A 14,522-nucleotide genomic window follows, 5' to 3' on the forward strand; every position below is an offset into this window, starting at 1 on the left:
AATTCATTAATATTGAGTTACTCAATAAATATAATGCATATTTTGTGTACTTTTTGTTTCCTTTCTTTTATTGTTAAGAAAACATTTGGCTAGTACTTTTCGGCAAGCTCAAACATCCCAACCCGAGCAAACAACTCTGACCAGAATGCAATGCTGACATGTCTGAGAGATGCTGTAGTCATTTTATCTCTATCTTTTTCTTAAGGTAACAGAGGAATGAAAAAGATTCTTCAAGAGTCTCAGGTCTCAAAACTGTACTGTCTCAAAATTTGATGGTGTTAACGTGAAATTTGAACGAGTACGAGGAGTAAATATCACAATGCATGTGTAAACTGAAGAGAGTTGGAAACAACGTGCATGGCGTGTGAACATCGAAGGCTATATATATTTTTTTAGCATTTGGGAATAGGGATATAGTCCGCATTTTCTTTGCAAAAAATGAAGTCTATCGTTAAAAAAATGGGTGTCAAATTTATCTATATTTTTTAAACGAGTAAGTGAAATTTATACAATTTAAGACTGTACAAATCATTTATCATGAGAATTTTAACGGACACGATAAGCTGTACATAGTTAAAAACAGTACTATATGTACTTATAATTTTACATACAAGATCTATTTTATCAGTTTTCTTTTTAAATTCAAAACTTTCATTTCAAATTTAATAATTTTCAGCATATCAACGACTAATACTATTATTACGTAAGTAAAAATTGTAAATACAAATGGCATTTTTCTTTAGCTAATGGTCTCTTCGACTACAATAATTCCCTTTGACGGTTAGATTTTCATTTTCCCAGAGCATGCAGTTGTAGAAACAACCATATTTCTCATGCTCTTTCTTTCTTTCTTTCATTCATGGACCCTTGAGTTTTCCTGCAATTCAATTGCCAGAGGGCTCATTTACTGTTCTAGAAGTTTACATGTCATCAGCAAATGTTGTCTAAAAATCCACACCAAACATTAATCAATGATGTCATGATGGGTAACTTATTTTAAGTGTTCATCTACTTTTTACTTAAAATCCTCAAATTTAGGAAAGAATTTGAGATGCTTTTCGTCTGTCATGTATGAAGCCTGACATATGATATTTCTGCGGTTTTGTCATGGCCAATGGGCCTTTGCTCTGAGATCTTCCTCACAAGAGATCGTGGCCTCTGCATTGCTCAGTGCCCTGGTATGTTGGATTGGAGACATAATAGTTACCTACACATCAACACTCCAGTCTCCACCTCTGTAGATGATCCACACCTTTAACAACGTCTTAGAACTTTTTAGCCACCTATCTGCAATTATTTGATACGGAATATTAATTATTTTGTGCAATTGTGCCTACAGGCCCTGTATTTTGTCTCATCGCGGATTCAAACACCAGGTAAGGCTATCAACAGAAATACATTGCAATCCAAGTAGAATAGCGATGAAGTATCATCCTATTTACAGACCAGCCTTCATAAAGTACAAAACTTGGAAGGAAATTCATAGAAATATCTGGACTTGTCTTCGGTAAAATCTCAGAAATACAATGTTTGCCGCACAGCTACCCTCCTTGGCAAGTGACCGCAGTATTCGTACAAGCCATATGCAACTTAAAGCTTCTGCGTTTCCTCGGAGGATGGGTTGCTTTCAAATGAAATTGGGGCACAATTAGATTTGGGAGGCATTGAATCACCCGTTTGATTATTAGAGCTCTGTTCTACTTGCTCATCTGACCTTGACTGGTCCTTGAACGGTCTCTCAAAATCTTTAGCATTTCTAGGATCTATCACTAAATTATTGAATTTTTGCTCCTGCCATAAACCAAAAATTAAAAATAAAACAAAGAATCAGAAAGAAACATGGTGGAAGGGCATTTTATGGCCCCTAGTAATCAACGATCTCCCGTCAATTTACACATGCAATGACATAACACGGAATAGATACAATTAAATTCAAGTTCCTAGCTAATTTTTTTTTTTATAAGTTCGTTCCTAGCTAATTAAACAACTTCTATGGTCAACTATACCTATAGATGGATGCTGGGTAGAGCTGTGAGTTAATATATGCATCAAAACACGCTTTTGACAATGGCCCTTTTAGCTATTCCTATAAACTATTCAACTGCACCTAGGTTTGCAAACTCCAAGATACTGCATATCATTTCGAAATGCAATAGGAAGAAGCCATCCCCCTAAAGTTGGTGAATCTATTAAGGTATAGAACTTAGAGATTTTCCCTGTTCCTAGTAGTAACCATAGTCCTTAGTACTTACCGTTTGTAGTGCTTCAAGCTTTCTCTGTAATGCCTCATGCTCAGCTTGAATACGGAATGGAACACCATGCTTTTGATACACATTATTTTGTGCTAAGTCTTCATCAATGTCGCTAGTTGTCGTTGCAAAAGGATGATTTGCAGGAATCCATCTAATCGTATCAGGGTCAACATCAGGAGGCACCAATTCCCCTTCTTTAAGAAAAATTGTAGGTCTCTTCCACTGGTATGCTCGTGACCTCCTCTTCTGGTGGATAGCTTGTTGCTCTTCGGTCAAAGTTACTGGGGCTAACCGATAAACCTTTCCACACACTTCGATGGTTGAATTGCCCTTCCCAACTTTCACCAACGGATTATTGAATGGATCTTCATACTTTAGAGGCCTTGAACTGAGTGGAATCCACAAGAAAAAGCACATCATTATTTGTGCAAAGAGGATGACATAACTAGAAACTTGGAAGTGGATCTAAAACCAGCTTATTCAGACAAAAAGTTACAGGTACATTTTCACTTAGTAAAAACCCCTCTTAAGATCACATCATGCATACCGCTTTTACAATTCAAAGCTCAAAAACAAATTGACCCAAGGGTAAGAAGGAAGGTGTTAAGGATTAGGATCATACATGCCTCTTCTATCAGATCTTAGCTGGCCACGTCTGACAAGATCAGCTACAGAGCCAGGATGGCTGTCCCTTGACTTCCTTGTGGCATATAATCTTACACCGATTACCAAAAATGCAGTCACAATACATAAACCTATAGCAAAATTACTCCCTCTGTATCTATTCATCTGTGATCATGAAAGAAATCCTGTAAATGTGTGCACGAATAGCCAATACTTACTCTTCAAAATGAAAAAATAAATAAAATATTAAAATGACTGAAGTTCCCATGGCAGAAACTCAATATCAACAGTACCAAGTACTTCTGATAACTCACATGCATAAACCATCTCCCTCGAAACTACCACATTTACCAACACAGAATCAACCGACTAGTCACAACCCACACCATACTTTCAATGAATCTAAAAATTGATCCATTTATTCATTAACTAATAGGGCTGGCTAGTATTATAAATTGGATTATGAACTTTTAGGTTTTCTTGGGTAACCTTGTTGTAGAGTTCTTAAAATTATAATAGTTCTTCTTAATTAAAAAAATTAAGATTTTGACTACACTATAACCTATAGGCATCCCACAGCTGCCTTCTTGGCCACGGCTTCATCAGTACTCAAAACCAAGCACAAAGAATCCGGTAACCAGCGCCCTTTAAGAACTCATACGACCATGTCTGGAAAAGAAAATATGGAGAGAAAAATCCGATGGATGGGCTTCCCATTTTCGTGGTTAATATCTCCTGAAGGTGTCCATCGTTGCCCGGTTATATTCTCTAATTATTATTCGAGCTACATCTGGACTCTACATATGCCAATTAATGTACCTAGACTAACCGATAAAAAAAAAAGAACTCATACGACCATTAATTCGTGAAATTGAATATTCCAAAAAGGCATGGAGCAGCAACGTTCATATATTGGTTTTTCAATTTCAATGAAAAAGAATTGAAAGCGAAAGAGAGAGTGAGAGTGACAAAGTGTTACCACGAAAACAACGGGAGGGGAAGAGCTGATTATCCCTTGAAATTTGGTTACCCGGTCTTTTACAATCACGGCAATTCTCTCACTCTTAACCACCGCCTCATCTCGGTCACTGTGGTCCTCTCCCCCGCAACTTGAAGAATCGGTAACCGCTCTCAGTACAAACAACTTCCGGTGGATCTTTAGTCGGCTTCGGCTCGGCCTACCACTACTTAGCCCAATATCTGCTCTGAGTTCAACTAATTTCGAACGCTTCGAACCCCAAACTGGCTGTTCGTAGCCACGATTAGCATAAAAGTTAACCAAATCAGGAATATGGGTTACATTACGAGCGAAATACTCCATAAAGAAAGAAAAGGAAATGGGAGTGCCTACCCGGAAAGAAATGGGATGGAATTGAAGAGTTCCGGTTGATGCCATTTATAAGTTACAGTACCTATACAGTGATTCAAGGATAGGGTTTCCGTTGTCAGTATCATACGAGAGGGGCGATTTGTCCGTCGAGGACTGGAGAAAAATTAAAAGATCTCAGAACTATCGATCGTTTCATTTTCACTCGTTCTTCCGGGGGAGTCGTTCGGTTGGCGAGAAAAATTAGTAATATTTCAAATATATTAAGATACAAGACATAACAACAGGAGGATCCGTGGCGCAATGGTAGCGCGTCCGACTCCAGATCGGAAGGTTGCGTGTTCGATTCACGTCGGGTTCAAATTTTCCAATTTTTTCATCAAACAGATTTGGAGAATGACATCTCATCTCATCTCAAAAATTTAAAATATTATATTTTAAAAAAAATCTTCATTCTTTCTCTTTAAACCCTTTAAAACTTCAGATGAACGAAAGGGATGGGAGTTTTGGCTCTTCCCTCCCCTTTCTCCTTCCCCTCCCCCTTCTCGTTTGTCCATTTTATTTTTTGTGTAATATTTTTTTTTTATTTTTCAGGCCCAATAAGGGAGGATTGTCGTTTGGGTCTTTCCAGCCATCACCCTCCTACACGCACCCCACCGAGATGAAACTCAGTCGCCGATCTTCAAGACCACCAAATATGGCGTTCATTGAAGTGGAGCGTAGCTCGCACGCGTGGGACAAAGCTCCGAAACTTGTCGACGTATGCCCATCACACGTCACCGCGGAGCCCTCTGCCGATGCCACACTTGGCTTCTCTGGACTCCCTGACTCCGGGACTTCCAAGATTGACCGTCGGTTTTCCACCTCGAGTGACTAGTACCCTGCACGCGCTATTGTCGACGCATCGTGCACTGTTCATTCGTTTTGATTTTCTGTTTCTTTGTAGTTCTATTCCAGTATTTTGTTGCGTTTGTTTTTTTGTTCTTTTGTTGACCCAGGTGAGGTGTTGAGCCTTTGGATTGGACGTAATCTTGGGGCAAGAGCCATTCGAGAGTGGGGGGAAATGTGCTAGTGGAGGCTGTTGTGTCCGTGCGTGAGCTGGGTGCTTGTGCAGTCAAGGCTCGATATGCTAATGCTTGTGGTGGGCGTGACGTCCAGGTCACACCGAGGCTTGTGGTTTTGTAGTTTAGTTGTTAATGTGTTTTATTTGTTTTTTTGTTATTTTAGTGTTTAATAAAATAGGAATAGACTATTAGATTTAGTGTCTATAGCAGTGTCTCGTACCTTTCCTCCCTAGGAGGATAGAGGGGCCTTCAAGTTCTATTTACAGAATACTTTCTCTGTTAGAAGATAGTTTATTGAGAAGTTAAGACAATATCCGTTACAAAGAAATTTGAGTGTGTGGAAGCCTCAGAGCTTATGTGTAGTTTGACTTATAGTCTGAATTTTTTTATGTATTGATAAGTCACAGTTATAACTTCGGTTCATTAATGAAATGAGACTATTTCCATTAAAACAAATTATTATGTTTTAATATTATTACTGTGTTAGAATTTGAAAAAATTGAATTGGTATTTGAAAAAAATTAAATTGTTTATTATATTTTATATAAGGATTTGAAAAATGTATAATGACGAGTTGAGATGAGATGAGAATTTTGTGTCTCATCTTACAAACTTGCCGTCACATCTGACGTATCAAGTTGTGACAACTGAAGAAGGGGTGTAATATAACATGAAATTTTAATTTTATTATTCAAATTTATTAATTTTACCAATCACCAATATAATAAATATAAATTTAACTTATTTATTGATCTTAAATAGCTAAGAGAAATGGTTGCGGTATTCTCATACTTATGATCTTTTCAATAGTTATTAGCTATAATAAAGTCTTATGAAAAAATACAGATAATAATTAGAAAAAATTAAGGAGAGGGCTTAGTAGCTATTGTCCAATAAACTGAAGAGTTTTCTACAAAAGAAAAGTCAAGAAGAAGCCGAAGAGCCTGCGAGACCCAAAATTTTCTTTTACAACACTAACATCTAAGATAGACATGACGGTTCACCACTTGACTCGAATCTCTTGTTTAGCCGACTCTATCCTTTTAACTTCGGAGGTCATGATAAATATAGTAGTTTCAATTGTTTTCTTACAAAATAATGCAACAACTATGGAAATGAGTGAATTTATAAATTGATATGATTTGATATAGTACATTAGATCTATTTTATAATCTTATGTACCACATCAAATCTATTCAATTATAATAGATAGAAGTGACTATGATTAACAGAGGCTACAATCATCACTAAGGCAAAGTCCTCTTTACAAATAATTATATTATTGACATAAATTATAATAGATAAGTACCTTTGGGTCTAATGTCACCGCCCTTCCTTTTAGGGGCAAGATGTCCGGTGATCGAGTTTCCATACAAAAAGAATACGACCCATATGAGCTTAGAGGATGAGCAAATTGATGGTGCGACTGATGATAAAGATGAAGCATGCGTGTCTATTGCGTGAGATACATCCAAACCCACAAAAGATAAGGGAAACGGAGGAGATTACTCATTGTAACGGCCTTTCCAACTCGTCAAAATTGCATGCCGTTTTTTTTTTTTTTCCTAAGCAAATTCTATTCATTAATCAAAGCAATATAGCAACAAAGTCTCGGTAGTTATACAGGATTGGTGGGAGGTCCTTTTCCACTGTGAAAAGTTAACAGACATTGGAGAATGCTAATAAGGAGTATGCTATCATATAGAAGTTTGAAACCTGTCTATTGTACAATATTATACGCGCATCGATTTTAAGATCGATATAACTCTTCTTTTAACTTTTCTTTATATTATTTTGCTAGTAGTGTTTAAAGATTGAAAAATATAATTTCTTTCCTTTAGAGCATCATATGTTTAAAGAGTAAAGCTATTCTCACCACTCTCGATTCCGCTCTCGATCTCGTTATATTTTTTTTTTTTACTTAGTGATTAAGTAAATATTTTTTAATAATAATAATATTTTTTTTATTTTTTTAAAATATTTTACAATATTAAAAAAATATATGTATAAAAAAATAAAATAAAAAAATATAATATTTTATACTATCAATAATTACCAACGGGATTGAGAGCGGTGGCTATACAGCCACCCATGTTTAAAATACCTGAAAACTGTCACCATCGTACAGACCATATTGACGGAGTGGGTCACTGGGTCTTGAGGACCAGAGCCACCATAACAGTAACGTTTTATTATTAAACCATACAAAAGAGGGGTTTAGTAACCAACAATATTTCTTAAAAAATACTTATGAAGTTGTGCTTTGTTGATCACTCGAAATAAAATCCGATTCATAAGTACACGATGCCCATTTAACTGGTTATTAGGGTACTAGGGTGGCCCACCCATGTTTGTTTTTTGGACGGTCCAAAGAAAAAGGAATAAGAGGTAAATCAATATCTAATAATTATCATTTAGAACAAGGCGGTCCAACACTAACTTCTTCGAGTCAAGACAATAATGAATTTTTGAAAATTTTATTTGAATTATAGGGCTATTTTAGTATAAAAGAGGTAAATTAATATTATATAGAATGTTTAATAATAATTAAGAAACTCGCATAAATGCCACTAAATCATATAAATATAATTTCATGTATCTATCTATCTGTCTGTTTTTTTTTTTTCGTTATAACAAAATCAAGAATTCAAACAATGAATACTAATCAAAAAAGAAAATGCTATATTTTAAAAAGAAAAAAGAAAAAAGTTGAGACCTCCACAATGCAAGAACTCCATTTTATGGAGACACTTCTAAAGATGATCATGAAGCAAATATTTAATGATATCTATAGACTTTAGTATATTAATTTATTTGTAGTTGGTTAGTGGGTTACAGACCTTTGTTACCATCACTTGGTCTATTAAATTAGAACAAATTGGCTTCTTTATGAATTCAAACAACCCATTTTACTATATATGGCAATATCTACCCTTAATGCATTGGTCATCTTTCAATTTTTCAAATCTATCACACTATAATGGCTAATGTGAAACCTTTTTCCTAAATGCACAATGGTTTTTTGTATCTTTCTTATAGTTTGGCACTTGGCATATTACTACATTCTAAACAGGAACTCATCATATCTTATGCATAAAGATTGAAGACTTGAAAAAACAATAATAATAAGGATGAAAAAATAAACACTCCAAAAATAGAATTGGTGGAGGTAAAAGGATTGTGTTTTGACATTTGGGCAAATCCCATGTAGTGAAGAAGAAGTTTTGATGGATTCTTTTAAATGGGTCCCATTTGATTGGTCTTGATTCCATGGCCCTCACTAAAGTAAATCATAATAGGTCATGTATGAGTCATTATTTCCCACCATCATTCAATTTCAATTTCTTTTTCTTTTTGGGCATTTCAATAGCTGATAGTTTAGTGGCCAAAAAAAAACAGTTAAATTCATTAGATTAGTCAATTCAATGAAAAATGCTGCAAAATTACCAAAACCTCCATTAATTTTAAGAATATAATCAGGATAAATTTCTTAAAACTTCATTAATTAATTAACTCTTTTTTACCCCAAAGAAAATACTAACAATATTTCAGCGTGTGCGGGGTGTTGGGGGCTTGAAAGACTGAAACACAGTAGAAACCCTCATATAAACCATATGAGTTCATAAAATGCATAGACGCGAATCAAATTATCAAATACAGAGAAATCATGTTGATGATTTTCGTTTGCTAAGTCCTAAAATCCTGGAATATATTCATATTATTATTAGTAATCTGAGCTTAAAAAACCCAAATTAGTATTAAGGCAAGAACCTATTGGCATGGTCTACTCGCTCCTTGAATCTGGCCTCGGCTTGAGGTACACCGCACTTATGACACCTGGCGACCACCAAGATCTGGCGGCAGGAGGGGCAAGAGGAATGCGACCCGAGCCACGTCTGGATGCACGCCACGTGGAAGGCGTGGCCGCACTGAGGAAGCACGAGGATCTCGTCGCCGGCAGCAAACTCGGACAGACAGATCGCGCACTCGGAGGAGGAGAATTTAGCGGCGGACTCGGCAGTGAAGGTGAGCTTCGGGAGGGACATGAGGATCTTCTTCTTGAGGCCTTTGTTGGCCAAAGAAGCCGCCGCCACCGCCGAAGACGGAGCAGTCGACGCCGTTTCGGTTTCAGGCGAAGAAGAATCGGTGGCGGAGGCGACAGCTCGAGAGGTGGAGAGGCGTCGGAGCCAGGCGCAGCGAGCCACGGCGACAAGGCCTAGGACGCAGATGAGGGCGCAGAGAAGGGCAGCGAGGATCACCACGAAGTCGGAGTCGACAGTGACCGAGTCGACGGACTCGATCGCGGTGGCGTTGGAAGAGCTGGCCTGACCGAGGAACCGGAACGGACGAGTCATGTGATTGTGAAGGAGACGATAGAGGAGGGGAAGTGGGAAAGAATGTGTGTGTGTGTGTTAGGTAGTTCAGCTGGGAGTGTATGTGATGTGTGCGCTTAACGTTTTCAATTTCTTCTGTGCAATTATTATGATTTAGGAATGACTTTTATTTTATTTATAGTGAGGAATCTGTTGCTTAGAACTATTGGGACAACAAAAAAATTGGTCTTTTTTTTATTTGAATTATGTGTCTTCCGATGGACTTCTTTGGTTCAATTTGTTTATGTCCATTGGACTCATCTTTTTAGACTCTCAATTTTAACCGCATACTAAATTCTCTCCCTACCATCCTAAGGATTTCAAAAAGATTTGATATAACAATTACTTTAAAAAAATATATAAAGAATATTATTATTTTAGAAATATTATAGTCATAAATCGACGTGACTTTAATTGATTTGTTAGATCTATTTTATAATAAATATATTTTACAATATGAAATACTACCTCAAATTAGTTAGTTTGTTGTAAATTATGTTGGCAACTAAAACTTTCTTATTATTTTGATCCTTAAAAATATTGATTGCATTGGACTTCCGTTGAATCTCGATTAGAATCAGAAATCTAGAACTGAATTCGAGAATTGAGGTATGTGTATGTCTTACTCACCTCCTATATAGATTTGGATAGTAAGATGAAAATTTTTAATTTTAGATGAAAATTTAAAATATTATTTTATAATATTATTATTATTTAAAAATTTAAAAAAATTGAATTAAAATTTGAAAAAATTACATTAGTTATTATATTTTGTGTAAAAATTTAAATACATTGTAATGATGATAAGAGAATTTTGTATCTATCATTACAACTGTGAAAATTTGATTATTATACACAGTTTCGTAAAAATATGAACGAAGCCCCTATCCTATATATATATATGGAGGATATATAGAACTTTTTCGTTCGGCCTGGTTCACGAAGTAGTTGGCTCGGCCACGTTCATGACGCCGTCAAATGGAGGTGGCCATGGCAGCACAATGTGATGAAGAGGAAGACATAAATTCTATTATCAAACCGGTATGTAAAACATAAATAAGACTGTCTGATATATTATTTTGTTTGTGCTTTTTCTTCATTGAGTTTGAGACGACATGGTAGCGGGAGAGATCAAGACGTGGAAGTGTTAAAAGACCTTGGACCGTTGGAACAGATGACAAAAATACCTAATCTCAACTACCACTGTCACTCGAACCACTTGTAATTGCGGAGAGAGAGCTAATTTTCTTGTTTAAGTACACAAAAACGACTAGAAATGAAATATTCACGACAACTCAAACAAGAATATTTGATGCGTCAATCGAAGAATAATATGTACGTACGTTAATTTGTTCCTTTTATTTATATATATAATATTCACGATGGTGGGTGACATAAAAGTCAAGAGGTCCGAAGGAGGTTGGAGGTCAAAGAATTGGTACATATTATATATATATATATATATATATATATTTATCAGAGAGCACCTGATTGCCATGGCCCAAAGTTGTGAACAGGGATTCCCAGAAAGAAGATATATGCATTGGTCAAAGATTGAATACAAGCACTTTCATACAAAAATACCACTCCCGAATAAAGATGTTCCATGGCAGATAATTAGCTAGATTTATATCAACTGTGAAATGATAGTTGTAGCCACGAGTGCGTAAGCGCCATATAATCATTTTAAAAAAGTGAATAAATATGAAACTCACTTCGTATAATCATTTTAAAAAAATGAATAAATATGAAACTCACTTAAAAAAATAAATATTTTTTTAATAGTAAATCTCACTCATTTTTAAAACGATTACACGACGATTGCACATCCCAAGACTGCATATAGCATTACTCATCAATAAGTTATAGTATGCTTACACTTCAGCTTGAAGCAGAAATCTCCAACAAACTCCCTAGTTTTATCCCACATGTCCAGTATTCCTGTTAGTGGAGATCCACAGCTCTATTTGGTACGATGGGAAGGTTAAAGCTGGACCGTAGAAAAAAATATGCAAGGACAAACATGATTACACTATAATATTTATTAGTGAAGAAGCTTTATGCCATACTAATCCTCCAAAGCAGGAAAGCCGCTTCTAATTTATATTGTCTACTGCAAATGGCAGTGCTAGACGTGTACGTGTAGTGCTTCCAAGTCCAAATTCAATGGATACTCTAAGGCCGTGGTGATATATTATGCATAGTGGTTCCCAAAGATGGGACCAAAAATGCTTTCCCCTGTCTCTTGTGTTGTCTTGAAGTCTCAACTCTAATGATATGCCGTTAATGCGTACATCTAACAGACCTACATCATTATTCAATTGCACAATTGAATAACAGCACATACCAACATCAATATCACCATGATGCATGTCCTTGCCAAGGGATCCTATGTGTCTCTTAACTCAATCTTCAACATCACTGTCAATATCTTTCTCAAATCTCAAGGTCCCCCCTGTACTGTCACCTTCTAACAAGACCCAAACCTAAAATCTGGGTGACAAGTAGGACCCTTCCTAGATGGGTGGCAAATCCCCAACCTCCACAAACTGTGGCTACCATGGGAGCTTGAAATATTGAAAGTGGAAATTTAAATGATTAAATAGGAATAAAGTTTTGATCATTGGGCTTATGAAACTGCAGTTCAATTAATCAATAGTCAGTGTCTGCTTCTCGGCAGCCCAACAGAACACGAAATAACCTGTTATGCAGGTACATTTCCCACCTGCAAAAAATAAATGGTTCTGTTCCTCACAAGTCATATCTCACATTCCATCTACCATTAACATCGGCATTGAACGTCCAATTGTTTTCCCTGATCTGCAGATATGGAACCTGAAACAATGATTGGAAAGGAAAAAAACCAACAGCATCAGAAAACGAATTCAAAAAAATAACCTTCAAATTTAAGAAAACACATGGTGAAGACTTATGGAAATACATTTGAACCCATTTTGTGCAAAACTATACTTTCAATAGTCAGAAATCTGAAGAAGGAAAAGAGAAAAAACTTCAACACAATCATATGCTTGTTCTGCATCAAGAAATCTACACTAAAAATTGACTCGAAGGAAATAAAACAATCAAGAACGGGACAGCAGAATATATAAAAATGGCATAATTTACGAGAACATAAAAAAAATATTGAGTAAAGAACAAAGCATCAAGAATCATGGGATAGCATACAGTACTACTGTAAATCCCCCCCCCAAAAAAAAAAATAAATAAATAAATAAAGGGCTCCAAAAAGGTGCACCAGTAACATCCATCCTTGAGTTCCACTAACAAAAAGGAATATACCTTTTCAAGCACTTCATAACCAAGTTTCACCCTAACATCTTGGTCCTTCTGAAAATTGAATAAACTCCAAGTGAATTCAGCAGCTCCAGTTGACTTCCTCTGTCCAAAGCATAACAAAAATTGGCGTCAGAAGGAACACAGGTAACAGTTCATACAAAGTTTTCTTTTTCCCGATAGGTAACAGTTCATACAAAGTTTAACACCATAATGGCGAAAAAATATCTCAAAGCCCAAATAAAGCACCAACCTCTTTAAATTCGTTGTCCACATCACATCGCCCCTTGATATTGAAGCTTAACAGGCCATTAGTTGTGACAGGAAATGACTTTTTTCCACGTACACTATACCGTAGCTTCTCTCGCTTAGTATATTGCAATCCAACGCCAAGGCTGGCTGATAACTACAATTAGTAATTTAAAATACAGTCGATTATCCTTCAACAAACGAACACAGGTTTTCCATATGAATGATCTTAAAGATATCAACGCAACAATCATAAAATGAACATACATTTGGGTAGAAGTGTCTCATCACCGCACTAAAATAGGTCGGAGCTCCAAACTTTGTATCTAGCTCTCCATGTATCTAACATACACACGCAGACACACAAAGAAGCCAAGAAAAGAGAGATAAGTATGGTGTAAACAGTTTCGCACACTATATACCAAAAACCCATTGTCTGTTGAAAGCATTCCAAGAATCTTAGCTCGATAATAAATCATAACATTATGACCAGATTTGATTGGTCCCAACACATCAAAGGCAGTAAGGCACGAAATTCTATCAAGAACTATGGTCCAAGACTTCCTAAAAACTCACAGACATGCACAGAGTTCAAGACCAAAGTAAATATATGAAGTCAAAATACGGGTCTAAAAGAGAAAAATATTGATATATAATTGGATAATCATTAGCCCAATTGCTCGCACAAACAGAGAATTATGAGTAGATAGAATGGAGAGGAGATTATTCGAAAGTGGTGCATAAATCAGAAAAATCTCAATTCCTTGCATATTCAGGGAAACCAAACAAAAAAGAAGAGAAAAAGGAAGAGATATAGAGTACCTGCAGGTAGGTTTTGGAGTCGATGGGGAGCTTTTCCTTGGCGTGGATTCTTAGAGCTTTGGAATCTGCACCGAATCTGAGAGAGGTCTCCATTTTGCGAGTGAGATGAAGATTACAATCGAAACCACTTCTGGCAGCAGTTGCTGCAGTGCAGAAACCCTAGCCCCAAAGTACAGACTCTAGAATAGGGAAGAGAACATCAGAATTACTGAATTAGAAAGAAAACGGCCGAGCTTGTATCGTTCACTCTACCCAATTGTTATTTATCTTCAAACTACGGTCGCACGGGGCCGGCAATGACTATCACGTGTCTGGCTTTGTCCAATCCCATTTTATATATCAATTTTATTTTTGAATTTCATTGTATCAACACCTAATTTCAATTTAAAATAATTTTAAATTTCTAAATATATATTAATTTAAGAACTTCTCTACACTGCTATCTCAAACGGTCCTTTTAGAAAATGTAAAACCCACTATAAAAAATTAAATTTCATTTTTTTTTAAAAGAGACTTT

At 36.2% G+C, this 14,522-nt stretch overlaps 3 protein-coding genes and 1 non-coding gene across 4 annotated transcripts; 1 reads left to right on the forward strand and 3 right to left on the reverse strand.

The window, feature by feature from the left end:
* Positions 1–1,377: 1,377 nt before the first annotated feature.
* LOC109011495 (protein MULTIPLE CHLOROPLAST DIVISION SITE 1) lies at positions 1,378–4,395 on the reverse strand. Its single transcript, XM_018992740.2, has 5 exons — positions 4,228–4,395; positions 3,856–4,122; positions 2,875–3,041; positions 2,253–2,640; positions 1,378–1,791 (listed from the first exon to the last, which is right to left on the reverse strand). Exons 1-5 carry the CDS (start codon positions 4,270–4,272, stop codon positions 1,591–1,593), a joined length of 1,068 nt encoding a protein of 355 aa, XP_018848285.2. The 5' UTR covers positions 4,273–4,395; the 3' UTR covers positions 1,378–1,590.
* Positions 4,396–4,492: 97 nt separating this feature from the next.
* TRNAW-CCA lies at positions 4,493–4,564 on the forward strand. The gene has a single exon. It is a non-coding gene; the product is annotated as a tRNA-Trp (tRNA).
* Positions 4,565–8,868: 4,304 nt separating this feature from the next.
* Positions 8,869–9,780, reverse strand: LOC109011497 (RING-H2 finger protein ATL80-like). The gene has a single exon (XM_018992742.2). The coding sequence runs from the start codon at positions 9,620–9,622 to the stop codon at positions 9,026–9,028; it is 597 nt and encodes a 198-aa protein (XP_018848287.1). The 5' UTR covers positions 9,623–9,780; the 3' UTR covers positions 8,869–9,025.
* Positions 9,781–12,229: 2,449 nt separating this feature from the next.
* Positions 12,230–14,260, reverse strand: LOC109011498 (outer envelope pore protein 21, chloroplastic-like). Its single transcript, XM_018992743.2, has 5 exons — positions 14,006–14,260; positions 13,451–13,525; positions 13,188–13,340; positions 12,941–13,039; positions 12,230–12,475 (listed from the first exon to the last, which is right to left on the reverse strand). The coding sequence occupies exons 1-5, from the start codon at positions 14,096–14,098 to the stop codon at positions 12,392–12,394; spliced, it is 504 nt and encodes a 167-aa protein (XP_018848288.1). The 5' UTR covers positions 14,099–14,260; the 3' UTR covers positions 12,230–12,391.
* Positions 14,261–14,522: the final 262 nt, after the last annotated feature.

Source organism: Juglans regia, chromosome 11 (genome assembly GCF_001411555.2).
Source record: "Juglans regia cultivar Chandler chromosome 11, Walnut 2.0, whole genome shotgun sequence".
Lineage (NCBI taxonomy): Eukaryota > Viridiplantae > Streptophyta > Magnoliopsida > Fagales > Juglandaceae > Juglans > Juglans regia.

What these genes read in the sequence shown, in the direction of transcription:
- LOC109011495 (XM_018992740.2), bottom strand. Translation starts at nt 4,272, where the DNA reads ATGGCATCAACCGGAACTCTTCAATTCCATCCCATTTCTTTCCGG. An exon ending in TCCATCCCATTTCTTTCCGG is followed by an intron (nt 4,123 to 4,227) that starts GTAGGCACTCCC and finishes GGCTACGAACAG; the next exon opens with CCAGTTTGGGGTTCGAAGCG. An exon ending in CCCCTCCCGTTGTTTTCGTG is followed by an intron (nt 3,042 to 3,855) that starts GTAACACTTTGT and finishes TCATGATCACAG; the next exon opens with ATGAATAGATACAGAGGGAG.
- LOC109011497 (XM_018992742.2), bottom strand. Translation starts at nt 9,622, where the DNA reads ATGACTCGTCCGTTCCGGTTCCTCGGTCAGGCCAGCTCTTCCAACGCC.
- LOC109011498 (XM_018992743.2), bottom strand. Translation starts at nt 14,098, where the DNA reads ATGGAGACCTCTCTCAGATTCGGTGCAGATTCCAAAGCTCTAAGAATC. An exon ending in TGGACAACGAATTTAAAGAG is followed by an intron (nt 13,040 to 13,187) that starts GTTGGTGCTTTA and finishes TGCTTTGGACAG; the next exon opens with AGGAAGTCAACTGGAGCTGC. An exon ending in GTTATGAAGTGCTTGAAAAG is followed by an intron (nt 12,476 to 12,940) that starts GTATATTCCTTT and finishes TCATTGTTTCAG; the next exon opens with GTTCCATATCTGCAGATCAG.